Source organism: Danio aesculapii, chromosome 25, assembly GCF_903798145.1.
Source record: "Danio aesculapii chromosome 25, fDanAes4.1, whole genome shotgun sequence".
NCBI lineage: Eukaryota > Metazoa > Chordata > Actinopteri > Cypriniformes > Danionidae > Danio > Danio aesculapii.
In genome coordinates this window covers 2,863,001-2,879,512 of record NC_079459.1, presented here as the reverse complement: position 1 = coordinate 2,879,512, position 16,512 = coordinate 2,863,001, and the positions used below count along the sequence as shown (strand labels likewise).

The following is a 16,512-nucleotide window of genomic DNA, read 5'->3' as shown; positions in this document are numbered from 1 at the left end:
ATGACTTCTCCTAAATACCAAAAAATCTCATTCATGGCTTAAAATTAACTCCAACGTGTGTTTGTTTTAATTCAGGAACAAACGCATCGGCTCCGGATCAGCTGAGTTTGGCTCTGGCCTGGAATAGAGTAGACATTGCACGAAACCAAATCTTTGTGTATGGACACAATCTACCAGTGAGTGACACATCTGTTGAATGCATTTCCATAATGTACAGCTGAAGTCAAAATTATTCGCCGTCCTGTGATTTATTTATTTATTTATTTATTTATTTATTTATTTTTATTTATTTTTTATTATTATTATTATTTTTATTTATTTTTTATTTTATTTTTTATTATTAATTTATTTTATTATTATTATTATTATATATTTTTTATTAATTTATTTTTTATTATATTTATTTATATATTTTTTAATTAAAAAATGTTTTTTCCAGATATTTCCCAAATGACTTTTAACAGAGCAAGGAAATTTTCACAGTATTTCATATGTTTTTTCTTCTGGAGAAAGTCTTATTTGTTTTATTTCAGCTAGAATGAAAGTTTTAAATTTTTATTAAAGCCCTTTTAAGCAATATTATTAGCCCCCTTAAGCAATATTTGTTTTGGATTGTCTACACAACAAACTATTATGTTTAGAAATGTGTTGGGAAAAAAATCTTTCCGTTAAACAGATGGAAAAGGGGAAAAAATGTGTTGGGGAAAAAAAATCTATAATAATTCAGGCTAATAATTCAGCAGGGCTAATAATTCTGACTTTAACTGTAAATAACCTAAGTAAATGTTTGCTTTTACAGCCTGCCAGTGCTCTAGCTAGTGCCATCACCATCTCCGCGCCGTCTCAAGAAAAGCAAAAAGGAGCAACTCAGCGTAACAAAGGAAAGGCCCGAGGGAAAAAGGGCAAAGGAGGCAAAGCCAAACCAGAACAGCCAGAGGAAACCGACCCCAGAAAGCTAGAACTACTTAACTGGGTAAGATGATGTCTAAGGGTCCGATCACACCGAGCACGCCTTTACACTCCAAAAATGCGAGACGCACACTAGGCAGTGACTGAATCAGCTGCGTATTCAGCGAGAGTGTTGCTATAGATATTGTTATAATTGTAATATTTAATAATATTGTGATATTCAAGATTTGTAAAGTCATACAGCTCTGGATAAATTGAAACAGCGATCACTAGTCTTTCCCTCTCCTTTAAAAGTCTCCGTCATCGTCTTGACATAAACACTGCTGTCACCTCAATGGAAACCCCGCCTCTGCTATCATTTGATTGGAGAATGAAGAAGACGCGACCGACGTAACATGCTTGTTCCGATCAGAGTTGACTTTTATTTCATATGCAGGATGCACGCAAAGTCCTTGCGTCCGTTGGTAAACTCAAAAGTTGCGCCTCTAAACCCAAAAAGCATGGTTGGTGTGATCAGCCCCTTATCAATTTTCTCCATATATCTCCATACATTACAATTACATTTAGCAGATGCTTTTGTCCAAAGCGACTTTCAAGAGTTCCCACTTAGATATGCTTGGCGTATAAAGCAGGTTTGGCATGCTGTCCCGGGAGAGAACCCTGAGCTCAGAGATATTTGAGCCCAGGGCTCCCGCCCGGTGGATAAGCATATCAGGAGATCCGAGATCAGGTAGGTCTCGAGAGCTCCCCCTTTAGAAAGGGGAGGAAAAGGAGGAGATGGGGTGGAAGGGGGGATTCTTCCAAACGAAGATAGAGCAGTAGGGAGAAAATGATCCATTTATAGTAAACTAGGATCACTCTGATTGGATTATTACTGATTACAGATGAGTGGCCAGACGTGCTCAATCATATCACGTGCTCCTCTCGAAATTAGTGTATGAAACTTCACTACAATTGTGGAGGCGTTCAGTGATTCAACAAAAAATGGCAATGCACACAAGAAGTGCTAATTATACAGAGGAACAGTGAGTGCTCACAGAATTAAGTGCTAGAGTGTTTCTACAGGTGGTTTGTCAAGTCCACTCACTATGTTTTTTTAGAGATATGAAGTGATTGTAAGAAACTTTCGGGTGCAAAACAAGTACAAGTGTCGGTTAAAGTGTCAGAGATGAAAGAGTGAGTTTTCTACAGGTGGTTTGTCAAACCCACTCACCTGCGTGAGGCACACTTCATCAATGCACAATGATTTTTTTTTTGAGATCTCCAGTATGCCACCCTTAGTCACAATGCGAATGCTGAGGGTCTTTTTCACAGATGTTTAATGCACTTATCGACACAGACGCAGACATCAACACTGTAGAACTGAATAAATGGGTAAAATAACAACATCAGACACATTCGCATACATGAGAATTAAGCATACAACCTTAAAGTCGTTAATAAACAAAAATACGTTCGCATACCACCTTGCCTGCTTGTAAACTAAGAGAGGAGGGGTACATCTATAGATTTCTTGATTGGATGACTTATAACTCACTCATTTAAAGAGAAGCATCCTTAAATCCTTGTTAAATCCGGTTTTATTTTCATACCAGTGACCAACCCGGAAGTAATCATTTTCTAGGAATGAAATAAAATATGTCCAAAAACCTTTACAAAGAATAACTCTTGCTCAAATAAACCATAGATCAGTAAATAAGTCAACAATAAGCATTATAAAATGATAAAAAATTATACCGATTAAATTAATCAGGAGTTATTGAAGTAAACAAGTTTGAAGTACACGAGTGCTATCTGGTGTAATAGAATATCACTGCTTACAGCGGTTACATGGAGGGATTGCAGGAAAGTGACTGGTGCAAGTGTTAATTAAAATATCAGAGAGTTGAAAGAGTGTCTTTTCTACAGGTGGTTTGTCAAACCCACTCACCAGTGTGAGGCACACTCACAATTGCATAATGTTTTGAGGTTTTCACGCGGTGTGGTGGGGGGAGAGATGAGGGGGTCCTGGTTATCTGGATAAGGATAATATTTCAGAAAACATTACACCCTCACTGGCCACTTTATTAGGTTCAGCCTACAAGAAAAAAAAATACAGTTTTGAACCGTACTATAGTAAATTACTTAACTAGAGTTTAGATTAACTAGAGTTAATCTGTGGTAATTCGTTAGTTGCTATGCTAACACAACAACTGTAGAAATGTAAAGAAATTACCCAACAACTAACCAAGTTTTCTACAACTGTTTATAGTGTACTACAATACACCAAAGTTTACTGTAGTAAAAAACATGTAAAATAAACAGTAGGGGGGAAATAAATATAAAATTTTCTCATGAGCAGTTTTTGAAGGGGACGCAAATAATACAGTCAAACTGTACTTATGTAAATGTACATATACATGTTTAGAAGTGTCTTAATTCTTAACGTTAATTAAGAACAGAATAGAAATTGATTGAATAAAAAATACATTGGGGTCAGTTCAGACGTAGCGCAGTGCTCATTTAGTAAATGCACAAACAATAAACAATATGCTAAACAATATGCTAATTGTGGCCGTTAACATTATGCTAAGTCGTCACCAATAAAACAATGCATGGAAAACAACTTTGGCGTGTTAGTTGCAGTGCAATATTCATCAAGCTATTGTAAACAAGCTAACGTTAACTTGATAGTTCATATTTTAATTGATAATATAGCAGATACACGAAAAATTACATCGGTAATCAACATTTTTGTCTCAACTAATTTAATAAATGAAATTTATTAAAGCGAATAAAATATCCTGCTTACTGGAGTTCAACATTGAGTCGCAGCCACACACCTGACTCGTATGTGTGTGTGTGTGTAGAGGAAGTTCTGATGCGCAGCCGGCCGGAAGTGTGTTATGTATATCAATTATAGTAGTATTTTTTTGACACTGTATAACAATAATTAATATTTGTACAGTACTGTGACGGTTGGGTTTCGGGTTGGGGTGCGGGTAGGTGTTAAAAATACAATTTATTGTGTAATTTAATTGATAGCATAAATAATACTTGGTATAACTACTGTTTTTACATTATTCTGACATTTGGGTTTAGGTTTGGGGTGGGGGTAGGCCTTAATAAAATACAATAAATGGCTAATTTAATAAATAATATAAATAATTCTCGTTAACTTCCGGCCGCATCCATATCCGATCTTTCGGAAAGTTTTTTTTTTTTATACACAAATGCAAATATACTCAATGTAAGCCAAATTTTTCATTTTTTAAATAAGAATTGGAACTGTACTAAACCATAACAAGTCTCATAACAAGAAAGCAATTAAAACTTATAAAACATGTGCTTTATTTAATATTCTGCATTAATTTCTTTTCTTTTTTCTTGTTCCCTCGCTTATTATTTTTGTCTCTTTTTCTTTCTCATTGTCTTTCTTTTGCTTTAACTTTATTATATTTCTTTAAAATTGTTACATTTCTTATGTTGCAAAAAAGAAATATTTGAATTGCTTGTACTATTCTTCTATCCGTTTGTATTTCTATCTGATGTAATTGCCTGTTGTTATTGCAATAAAAATAAATAAATAAATATAAAAAAAACAACAACCACAGTGAGATGAAAGCAGGCAGTGGGCCAAACCATTATCAGAAAGGGGAGGGGGAACAGCATACTGTAGTATTAACTAAAGTTTTGAAACTTTATAATATAAACAGTATCATACAGTTTACTATTGCATGGACCAAACACACTATAGTATTTATTAATAGCTACTATAGCATTTTTTTTTTCATCTGGGCATTTAGAGTCACTTATAGTTTATGGATTGAATTACATTATTATTTAACAGCCCATTCATTAACTCAACAGTATCAGCTGTAAACAACACTATAGTAAGTAAGACAGGGTTTATAATCCATTAGTGCTGGTCCATGTCCAAAAACCTGAGAAAAATGCTGCAATCCTTCAGCATCAGTCAAATGTGTTGTGCTTCTCCTCTGTCGCCCCCTTCAGGTGAACTCCCTCGAGCAGGCCATGATGGACGCTTTGGTTCTGGACAGGACGGATTTCGTCAAGCTCCTGATAGAAAACGGTGTAAACATTCACCATTTTCTAACCATCCCTCGATTAGAGGAGTTATACAACACTGTAAGCACCACAGCCATTATCATTCTGGAGCTTAACTCAAAGGAAGTACAACAGAGCATGAGAGCAATTCATTAATCCACTGAGGAGAAAAAACATACAGCCGCTGCTGTCATATCTTTTAATATTTCTCATAATATTATTACTCAATCGCACACAATCTTATGGCTTGTGTGTGTGTGTGTTTCCTAACAGAAACTCGGTCCTGGCAACACTCTGCATATTTTAGTAAGAGATGTTAAAAAGGTAAAGCTTTATGTTTTCTTGAATCTTTACAACTGATGATTTCTGAAGATAAAAATATAGCTTTAAAGGAACACGCCACTTTTTTAGGCTAATTTTACACCTCCTCTAAACTTTTTAACCCATTCAGCCGATCTTCAGGTCTGGCGGGAACACTTTTAGCTTAGCTTAGCATAAATCATTGATTCGGATTAGACCATTAGCATCCCGCTCAAAAAACATGTCAAAAAGAGTTTTGATGATTTTACTATTTTGAAGCACGACTCTTTGTGTACTAACACTGATTAATGACACTGAGTTAATATTATGGAGTTAGCTTTTTTTCTTTATTTTTTAATAAATTTTTAGTTTTGGGGAAAAATTAAGTACACAGTGATTAGAAAAATAAAAGATTGCAAATAGAAACACGTTTAATTAGAAACATTGTCAATTTACTGTCACAATCACCAGCGATCTAATCCTTGCAGATCGCTGGCGAACACGTAGATTGCTAAAAACTACAAATCCTTAATATTAATCCAAACAATTTTCCAATTTAAAGATAAACTCTTCTGTAGTTACATAATGTACTAAAACCAATGGAAAATGGTCGATATTATGTATAGGAACTATACTCTCATTCTGGCGTAATAATCGAGGAACGTTGCTGTCGTAAATGTCTTTGCTGCAATGATATTCTGCAGCACCTGAAAATAGTCCCAAGCTAGATAATAAGGTAACAGTACTGCGTGATTTCATTGCTCTTACTTCAGCCATGGTACAGCAGCAAAGTTCCTTGATCATTACGCCAGAATGAGGGTATAGTTCCTAGCTATAATAGCGACCCAGAAAATATCAACTTTTCATTTTCAGTCGTAGTCTTTAAAAGTCCAGCTTTAAATAGGAATATTATCAACAATCTATTTTTTTTTTTAATTTTGAGCAAGATGCTAATGGTCTAATCCGATTCAATGATTTATGCTAAGCTAAGCTAAAAGTGCTCCACCCAATCCGGAGATTGGCTGAATGGATTCAAAATAGTGAAACTGTGTAGGGGAGTTGTAAAACGAGCCTATTTAAAAAACGTGCCCCTTTAACAAAACTAACACGGATCTTGTGATTTCAAAGGGGAATCTCCCACCAGACTACCAGATCACATTGATTGACATCGGACTAGTGGTGGAGTACCTGATGGGCGGAGCCTATCGCTGCAACTACACGCGGAAAAACTTCAGAGCTCTTTACAATAATCTTTATGGACTAAAGAGGGTGAGATATGGAGGTTGAAATTAGTAAATAGGTTATTATAATTTTGCATCTCTAAATTAGTATTGGCTTCACGATGGCGCAGTGGGTAGCACAATTGCCTCACAGCAAGAAGTTCGCTGGTTCGATTCCCTGGGCCAATTGGTATTTCTATGTGGAGTTTGCATGTTCTCCCCGTCACATATTCATTCATGGGTGAACTTTAAATTACAACACAAATAATCAAATGTCCTCTTTTTTTTTGTAGCCCAAAGCCCTGAAGCTGCTTGGAATGGAGGTACACGTCCGTTATTTGACCTTCTTCTAATGACATTCACAAACCACAATGTCTGCATTATTGTAAACATCACCCTTACCTCAATAGGATGACGAGCCCAGGTCAAAAGGCAAGAAGAAGCAGAAGAAGAAGAAGAAGGAGGAGGAAGAGGACATCGACGTGGACGACCCAGAGGTCAGTCGCTTCCACTACCCGTTTCACGAGCTGATGGTGTGGGCCGTGCTGATGAAGAGGCAGAAGATGGCTTTATTCCTGTGGCAGAGGGGCGAGGAGGGCATGGCCAAAGCTCTGGTGGCCTGTAAGCTCCTCAAAGGCATGGCCCACGAGTCCTCTCAGAGCGAGATGGTGGACGATATTTCTCAAGACCTCGATAACAACTCCAAGTGAGTTCATAACATGCAAATAACTAAATTAGACAAAAAGATATGTGTCAGTATGAGTGTTGATGATGGTTTGACCATAGAATTTGAAGTATAGTTAAATGCTAAGTGTATTTATTCGCATTTATGCTTTGTAAATGTACTCTTCTACCAATCTTAGGGAGTTTGGAACCTTGGCCTATGAGCTGCTGGATCAGTCTTACAAACATGATGAGCAGCTAGCCATGAAACTGCTGACCTACGAGTTAAAGAACTGGAGTAACTCCACCTGTCTGAAGCTGGCGGTGGCAGCTAAACACAGAGACTTCATCGCCCACACCTGCAGCCAGATGCTGCTCACAGACATGTGGATGGGCAGCCTGAGGATGGGCAAAAACCCTGGGCTGAAGGTGAGGCAGTTTTTTTGTCATTGCACTTAATAATAGTAGCTGTGTTTCTTTTCAAAGATGCAAATTAGATTTATGCTCTGGGCCCAGATTTGGAAATCCCATGTTTTGATATCTAGGATTAACTGATCCATCTTACTTTTATGCCAGTTTTTATAGGAACGTTGTTTTTAAAGGAAATAATTTAATATTTGTTTGTTTGTTTGTTTGTTTGTTTGTTTGCTTTATTCACAGAGCACATTTAAAAACAACAGATGTTGACCAAAGTGCTTTACAAAAAGACCTAAAAAAAGATCTATACTTCTATATAAAAATAAGCAAAATATATAAAACAGATTAAAATTAATTATTTGCAATCAAAAAGCATGAGACAGAAGGTGATTTTTTTTAGATGAGACTTAAAAGCACCAAGGGAGGAACATGACCTGATATGTAAAGGCAGACCATTCCACTGACGTGGGTCTGTGACAGAAAAAGCCCTGTCACCTCTTGATTTCAACCGTGTTTTGGGGGCAACTAGCTGAAACTTGTTTTCCGACCTGATTGGCCTCTACGAAGTATGCCAGTGACAAAGCTCACTGATGTAAATAGGTGCCAGACCATTCAAACTTTTAAAAACGAGTAGCAATAACTTATATTGAATCCTAAATTGGACTGGGAGCCAGTGAAGAGATGATAAAACTGGTGAGATACTAGAATTTTTTTTTTGTTCCAGTTAAAAGCCTAGCAGCTGCAGGCATGCAATTGAAGCCTGAATAGAAAGAGTTACAGTAGTACAATCTGGACATAATAAAAACATTGATGAAGGTTTCCAACTCTTTAGAAGACAGAAAAGGCTTCAATTTGGCAATGTTCCTCAATTGGTAGAAACCACTTTTGACGAATTTATTTGCTTGTCGAACTTTAACTCAGTGTCAAAAATAACTCCAACATTTTTTGCGGGACTGTGGACCTTAGGCTTGAACGAACCTAATTGATTAATTGTAGATTCACAGACACTTGGAGTGGAATACTATTGGTTGGGTTTAAGAAACGGGTGTTGGGTGGGTCACTCTGTCAGTAATTCAGTCAACAGCAGGCTGGCCTGGTCGGCTGAAGTGTATATTGTGCCCTCTGGTGGATTTACATGAGAAGGGGACGTGCAAGAGGAATTTGTGAAAATTAACAAGCGTACACAGCGCCCTCTGGTGGATTTGCAAAAACAAAAACTGCTGGCAGACATACCTCCGGTTACATGTTTCGCTGTCCCCAGAAATATAGACCTGGGTACAGTACGTATCCGCAATGAGCCTGGGCTGGAGCATTTTGACGCAGTATCCCTACATACGCATAAAATAGGGGGACAGAAATGTAGCTAATTACGATAATGCATTTTAATTTGTCTAACTGTGATATGCTTTTCACTTTTGTTTCTGAATGCTCATCCAGGTCATACTGAGCCTCATTTTCCCACCTTTCATCCTGCTGTTGGACTTCCGCCTGGGAGATGACACGTCTCATCAGGTTGCTGTGGCCACTGAAGACAAAAAGACCAAAGATGATGAAAGGTCCACTCGGGTAAGCTGGACTACTCCTCTTTTTCAAACAAACCTTCTTGTAGATCTGCAAGCTGTTGAATGGACATTAAGACCTTATTTCTTAAGTTAACACACAGGTCTTGCGTTACATATCGACTCATGATGTGGATAGAAAAAAGATAAAGGAAAAATAAAGGAAGTTAGGAGAAAGCTTATATAGTATGCAGATACTCTATTATCTTCATAATCTTACATTTTCTTTGTTAAAACAAATCCATGTTACCGGGCTCAGATTGAATGATATCAGTCCAATTTTGCCGCGATTTGTTAGACATGTAGTGATAAAAGGTGTAGCAATAGGGCCAGCCAGGCAGACAAAAGCCTGGTACCCTGCTCTTTAGGGGACCCAACGATTTCTGTATGTGACGACAGCCAGATAGAAAACCGCATTAAAACGGCATTAACCTTATACCATATATGCTGGATAAAAGCAAACTCTTGCCACCAGACTTCACAGACAGATTGGCCTATTCTGTGAAGTCATCAGGTAACGTTATTAGAATTGAACTGAATTTATTTTGCAGTGGACATTATAAGGCACTATAGTTAGCGAAACTTCTCGTTCCTGTGAAGATCATGACTGTAACACATTAACGCTATTATGACTATAACAAATCAGATACTTATTAATGCATTACATTTGTTGGTCTCCTTGTTTAAATTTACATTTACTCATTGAGGACATGCTTTTGTCCAAAGCAACTTACAGTTGAGGAGGAAAGAAACTTGCTGTAGCTGGTTTGTAGTGTGGTTTCGAAAAATCATTGTTTAAAGGGTTATGTGGCACTTTCCCCTAACCCTACACCTCCAACCAAAGTAGAATTGGGGTACCCCAACCCATTCATGGTTACGCTTGAAATGGAAGGGTAGGGCGAAGTAGAAACGCTAAGGACTAGTATTGGGGTTTGGTCTTAGATTCTATTTATTGTACTTGTTGTAAAACTTCCCCATTTACACCTAGGATGCTAATGCAGATGCAGCCTCTAAGAAAGGAGACGAGGAGGACGGAAATAAGAAAATGAGGCGCATTCCTATCGGGACGAAAATCTTTGAGTTCTACAATGCCCCTTTCACCAAGTTTTGGTTCAATACAGTGAGCACAATATTCAGCCATTTATTTATTTTCCAAAGTGCTTATCCTGTGTACACTACGTGACAAGTCTTGTTGCCTATCCAAGTTTTGGGAACAACAAGTAATAATTTGACTCCTAGTTGATCATTTGGTATCAGAAGTGGCTTATATGAAAGGTAAAGGCCTCTAGATTATGCTTATTTTACCAAAATACAATATGATCTTGCCTTGATTTTTAATGATTTAATATGGACAGTAAGGTCTGACTTTGCTTAGACAAAAGTCTCGTCACTTAACAGAAGTAATGTCCAGTATAGAATATAAAGTCATGCTGCAATGGAGAAAAAAATGAATATTGTGTCTGACTCCCATGAGCTTGGAGGACTGCATCCAAACATCTCTGCAATGACTCAAATCACTTAATAAAGTCATCTGGAATGGCAAAGAAAGCGTTCTTGACAGGACTCCCAGAGATTATCAAGATTTTTTGGATTCGTCTTCAATGTCTCCTCCTTCATCTTACCCCAGACATGCTCAATGTTCATGTCTGGTGACTGGGCTGGCCAATCCTTGTGCACCTTCTTTGCTTTCAGGAACTTTGATGTGGAGGCTGATGTATGAGAAGGAGCGCTATCCTGCTGAAGAATTTGCCCTCTCCTGTGGTTTGTAATGTAATGGGCAGCCCAAATGTCTTGATACCTCAGGCAGTTGATGTTGCCATCCATTCTGCAGATCTCTCACACGTCCCCAAACTGAATGTAACCCTAAACCAAACTTGACTGATTTCTGTGTGAATCTTGGGTTCATGCGGGTTCCAATAGTTCTTCTGCAGTATTTGTAATGATAGGGATTCAGTTCAACAAATGATTCATCGAAAACAATCCACCTTCTGCCACTTTTCCAAATGATAAACTAGAAGTCAAGTTACTATTTGTTGCTCTTACAACTGGGATCGACAACAAGACTTTTGTCAGGTAATGTAGGGTTGTAGTAGTGAAAATTAACTGAATGGAACACTTTCTTGTATTGGACAGATTTCCTATCTTGGCTATCTCATGCTGTACAATTACATAGTACTGGTGAAGATGGAGCGGTGGCCATCTTTACAAGAGTGGATCGTCATTTCATACATCATCACTTTGGGCTTGGAGAAAGTCAGACAGGTAAATGTTAAGACACAATTGGAGCTCCAGAAATCAATGCGAATTCAAAACTAACCAAAGCTATTTCTGTTGACCTCAGATTTTGATGTCCGAACCAGGCAAGCTCAAGCAAAAGATTAACGTGTGGTTGGAGGAGTACTGGAACATTACAGACCTGGTAGCCATCTCAGTGTTCTTGCTTGGGCTACTACTTAGGCTGCAAAATGAGCCTTATATGGGCTACGGCCGTGTGATCTACTGCGTGGATATCATCTTCTGGTATATCCGTGTGTTGGACATATTTGGTGTCAACAAATACCTAGGACCCTATGTCATGATGATCGGGAAAATGGTAATGCAATACAATAATAGTAGTACTTTATAATTAGCAATACAGTCTTGACCTGACTAATCTTCGACCTGTCCTGCAGATGATTGACATGCTGTACTTTGTGGTGATCATGTTGGTGGTCCTGATGAGTTTTGGCGTGGCGCGGCAGGCCATTCTCCACCCAGATGAGGAGCCCACATGGCGCCTGGCCCGCAACATCTTCTACATGCCTTACTGGATGATCTATGGAGAGGTGTTTGCAGATTCGATAGACCGTAAGACTAGAATTCATAGTAAGATTTTGTTTCCTGCCTCTAGGGTAGATAGATGGCCTTCAACAGTCTGATCCAAAATTCCAGCAACTCTCTATAATCTCTCCGTTATCTATGTTAGGGGGCCCATGTTTAGTCTTGTAGAGCCATAGTCCTGCAGAGTTGTGCTCCAACCCTACTTAGACACACCTTAACAAGTTAAACAAGGGTTACTAGATAGCTGCAGGCAGGTTAGAAGTTTTTTAAGGTTGGATTAAAAAACTCTTCTAGACTTTGAGACTTGGCCACATCTGAGTTATAGTGTCTAATATCCAAGCTGTATAGAATATATAGTCTCCAAGCTGGAACATCTTGCCAAGTACCTGTTGTGTGAGGGAAATTTGTGTATTCAGTCTTGTAGCTTTCTAAATTGAATCAAGAAACACTATCAGTCAGATTATAGTGGTTATTTGAGCGTCAGCCATCGAACATACATTTTGCAGCAGTTTCTAGTTGCCTGTATCCTAATTTAGATGTTGGGTTCGATTTTTTTTTTTTTTTTTTTTTTTTTTTTTTTTTTTTTTTTTTTTTTTTTTTTTAATTTATTTTTTTTTTTTGCATGTGTTTTTTTTTGTTTCTTGTTTCCAATTGCACTAACTAACTGTTCATCTCTGCTCTGTCCATCTGGAATGTCCTGAAGTTTACGCAATGGAAATAAACCGTAAGCAAAATGCTTTTCGTAAATAAAATAACCACACGAATGGTATAATGGAATTGTTTAATTGAATCCGGCACAAATTCTGGTGTGATAATTTAAAAGCTTTTTCTATACAGCTCCCTGTGGGGAAAACCTATATGATGAGGATGGGAAGAAGCTTCCTCCGTGCATCCCTGGAGCTTGGCTGACCCCCGCCATCATGGCCTGTTATTTGTTGGTGGCCAACATCCTGCTAGTAAACTTGCTCATTGCTGTCTTCAAGTAAGAATCCTACCATTACAGACTTATTTCAGTTATTAAGCACATAAAAACAAAGAGTAAAAGATTTGTTGCAATGTAAAATTCTTTTATGACCAATGAACTTTACCGAAACATGTTTATTGGTGCATCTCTGGTAAATGTCAGTAGTGTAATTCACCTGTTTTATGCGTTTTCACCCCCTTAAAGCAACACATTCTTTGAGGTTAAGTCCATCTCCAACCAGGTGTGGAAGTTTCAGAGATATCAGCTCATCATGACCTTTCATGACAGACCTGTGCTCCCTCCACCGCTCATTATCTTGAGCCACCTCTACATCCTATTCCGTAAACTCTGCTGCCGCTGTAGCAAGAAAAAGGAGGGAGAACTGGATGAGAAAGATAAAGGACTGAGTGAGTGTCTTAAGATTATAAGATCAAATAAAATGCGAGTATTCAGTAATAAACTCAAATTGAACTTTATAAGATGATTAATTGCTGTGTTTTGCTAATAAAGAGCTTATACTCACCCCGGATGAGCTGAAGATGCTGTACGAGTTTGAGGAGCAATGTGTAGAGGAGTATTTCAGGGAGAAAGAAGACGAGCAACTTTCCTCAAACGATGAGCGCATCAGGGTTACAAATGAAAGGTAATTTCATTACAGGAATACTGGTACATCTTTAAAGTCTGCTTGAACCGGAGGCTGTTTTCATAATCTTCTTGCTCCTGCTCAGGGTGGAGAACATGTCCATGCGTCTTGAGGAGGTAAACGAAAGGGAAAACACAATGAAGGCCTCCCTTCAGACAGTGGATCTCCGGTTGTCCCAGTTGGAAGATATTAATGGCCGAATGGTGAATGCCTTGGAAAGACTAGTGGGAATCGACCACTCTGAACTGACCAGGAGCCGCTCTTCAGCCTCCTCTATTTGCGATCCCTCATCTCTCCAGCGTCACAGTAGCATCAACAGTGCTGATGGGTACAGCCTCTACCGCTATTACCTCGGCGTTGATGAACGTCCACCAGAGGAGAAAGAGGGAGATCCAAATAAAACAATGAGTACAACAAACGTCAACACAAAGGAATATGGCCAGAACCTAGAAGTAGATGTTCCAGGGGTAAAAAGACGCCTCGGGTCATGTGTGGACATCAGAATCTTCCCTTGTGAGAAAGGTGATGAAGTTGAAGGCACGAAGGCAGAATCACCCAAATCAACAGTTCCAGACAACCCAACTGCTTCTTTGGATAGTGACACACTAAAACAAGCCTTAACGATGGAGAGAACCAAGCTTCAGGCAACTACATCTTATCCTCTGGAAGAGGTTGCAGCATTCAGATACTATCCCTCAGAATTACAAAGCAAATCCCCTTCTACTGTGCGAAGGTCTAAGAGCACGATCTTGTACAATCAAGTAAGTGGAAGGCAAGCAAGTCAAGATGGAGAAGGAATTGATGGATCTGCTTCTACAAGACGTTGGAGTGCTGGCTATGAGTATAAGGTGCATGCTAGTCTTTTCGGTCAGACGCCAAAGGTTTCAATGGTAAGACCCTTAGTAGATGAGATCGACAAGTTTAAGGACAGTTTCAAGGTACAGGAACATACTGAGGAACAGAGGCCGAGATCTTCTTCCAGACAGAGTAAAGAGGAGATGGGATTGCAAGACGGAGAGAAGACACCAGCTGCTTCTGATGGAGCGGTGAATCATGAAAGAGCTCAGGAGCTAACTGAAGATGGGATAAACAAGACACAAGCAGAAGAGGTGACATTGCCAGAAGTAGATCAGATGAATCGAGAAGAAAAGAATGATGTAGTGGACACGGAGGTGGAGGTGGCAAGGGAACCTCCTGAAGGAAGCTACGGAAAGGAGGAAGGATCGGAGAAGCAAGATGGACAACAAACAGATGAGTTAACAACAATCGCAACTCCCTGTGATTCTGACGGCAGCCATCTGCTCCTGCCAGAGGACACGATGTTCCTTCCTGGGAGATCCAAGAGCTGGTCTACCAAGTCCTGCAAGTCTTTAGGAAACAGCTTGAAAAGAGCCCATGGGTCGAGCAGTGAAAGAAACCTTGCTGGAGCTTGTGGAGACTCTCCTGATGATCCAGCAAAGCCAGCAACACACCAGACTGATGATACACCTTTGAATGAGCCATAGCTGTATACCATAGGTTTCCAATCTTGCTCCTGGCGGGCCAACATTCTTAACTATTTACGTCCAACCAGGTCTAGAGCTACGTTCAAGTCCTCCTCCTGGGACATTAGTGCTTAGGAGTTGACAAGTCGTAGTTATGATGTAAGGTGCATTACTTTCATCTGCACCAAGATGGTAGTGTACCTTATTTTGATGAATTACAAGAATTTACAGGGTTTGTTAACTCTGCTGATAGGAAATGAGAAGCAAAGGATTCGCATCAGGTGTGTTTTGTGTTTTTTAATAGCTTTGAAAATAATTTATGAAGCCACTTTAATTTAATCATATGAAAACTGATTTATTGTTGTATTACAATACAGTCACGTTCAAAAAGCTTGTCTTTTTAGTAAATAAAAGACTGACCAACATTGTATCCAACAATTATGCCATGTTTCTTGCCAACTTGGCCCCAACTTGGAAATTCAGGACTAAAAGGAAATTCCTAACTTGAGAGAAATTGGGAGAAAAAGCTTTAAAACAATTGGTTTACAAAGTGATTTGAAGCATTGAAAAAACACATTCTAAACCACAGGTGTCGAATCCAGTTCCTGGAGGGCCACAGCTCTGCAGTTTAGCTTTAACCCTAATTAAACACGCCTGATCAAACTAACTGTGTCCTTCAGGCTTGTTAGAAACCTACAGGTGAGTGTGTTGAAGCAGGGTAGGAACTAAACTGTGCAGAGCTGCGGCCCTCCAGGAACTGGATTTGACACCTGTGTTCTAAACCATGAAAATACAACTGAAACTTTAAGTGTAACCTATAAATGCACTTAGCTTATATACTATTATATAAAATCTATATGATATGCATTCTTTTATAGATTTTCAAGGATTATATATTGTTTGTTCCATTGTGGCTCCAACAAGAGACTATTAACTAATATTATTGTCTTTCATTCTTCAAACTTAACATCTACAAACTTCTAAGACTGATCCAAGATCAGGTAAAACCAATGAAACCTGCTCAGTGATTAACCACTAGCGGGCGATCTGAGTGAATCCGCATGATTCACATGGATTTAAATTACTCAGATCTGTTAACTGTTAACTGCTAACTGTTAACTGAGTAATAAGTTAACCGAGTAGCAACCGTTCATTATTTGTGATGGCATTTCTATCATTATTTGAACTTAAGGAACAGAATACATTATGAAACAGCTTATAACCTTGCTCTAGTCCTCATCATGTGTTAAGGGTTTGATGTTTGTAGTATGAACCACAGTATAAAGACGCTCTAAAAATAAGACTATGCAAACTGAACTTGTCAAAGGACCAAATGAGTCTACCTCAGTGCAAAATGTTCGCAGTCTGTATGAGAGGTTTGTTGTTTTATTGGCGGGATAAAGCTGTGCAATGGCGCCATCTCCTGTTGAGGATGATGAATTGCTTGGGAGGGAAAAGGACAACAATGTATGAAAGACAATAGCCA

General features: G+C 38.7%; 1 protein-coding gene across 1 annotated transcript in view; it reads left to right on the top strand.

The window, feature by feature from the left end:
- Window positions 1-15,929, top strand: part of LOC130219935 (transient receptor potential cation channel subfamily M member 1) — a 31,807-nt gene extending 15,878 nt beyond the window's left edge. Inside the window, exons 8-25 of the mRNA XM_056452445.1 lie at window positions 76-176; window positions 800-973; window positions 4,903-5,037; window positions 5,230-5,280; window positions 6,385-6,525; window positions 6,770-6,799; window positions 6,887-7,182; window positions 7,340-7,568; window positions 8,994-9,122; window positions 10,104-10,235; window positions 11,249-11,377; window positions 11,457-11,708; window positions 11,788-11,962; window positions 12,639-12,659; window positions 12,773-12,917; window positions 13,104-13,306; window positions 13,410-13,542; window positions 13,628-15,929. Of these exons, the coding sequence (XP_056308420.1) occupies window positions 76-176; window positions 800-973; window positions 4,903-5,037; window positions 5,230-5,280; window positions 6,385-6,525; window positions 6,770-6,799; window positions 6,887-7,182; window positions 7,340-7,568; window positions 8,994-9,122; window positions 10,104-10,235; window positions 11,249-11,377; window positions 11,457-11,708; window positions 11,788-11,962; window positions 12,639-12,659; window positions 12,773-12,917; window positions 13,104-13,306; window positions 13,410-13,542; window positions 13,628-15,047 (3,896 nt within the window). The 3' untranslated portion in view covers window positions 15,048-15,929. The remainder of the gene's footprint in view (window positions 1-75; window positions 177-799; window positions 974-4,902; window positions 5,038-5,229; window positions 5,281-6,384; window positions 6,526-6,769; window positions 6,800-6,886; window positions 7,183-7,339; window positions 7,569-8,993; window positions 9,123-10,103; window positions 10,236-11,248; window positions 11,378-11,456; window positions 11,709-11,787; window positions 11,963-12,638; window positions 12,660-12,772; window positions 12,918-13,103; window positions 13,307-13,409; window positions 13,543-13,627) is intronic.
- The last annotated feature ends 583 nt before the right edge of the window (window positions 15,930-16,512 follow it).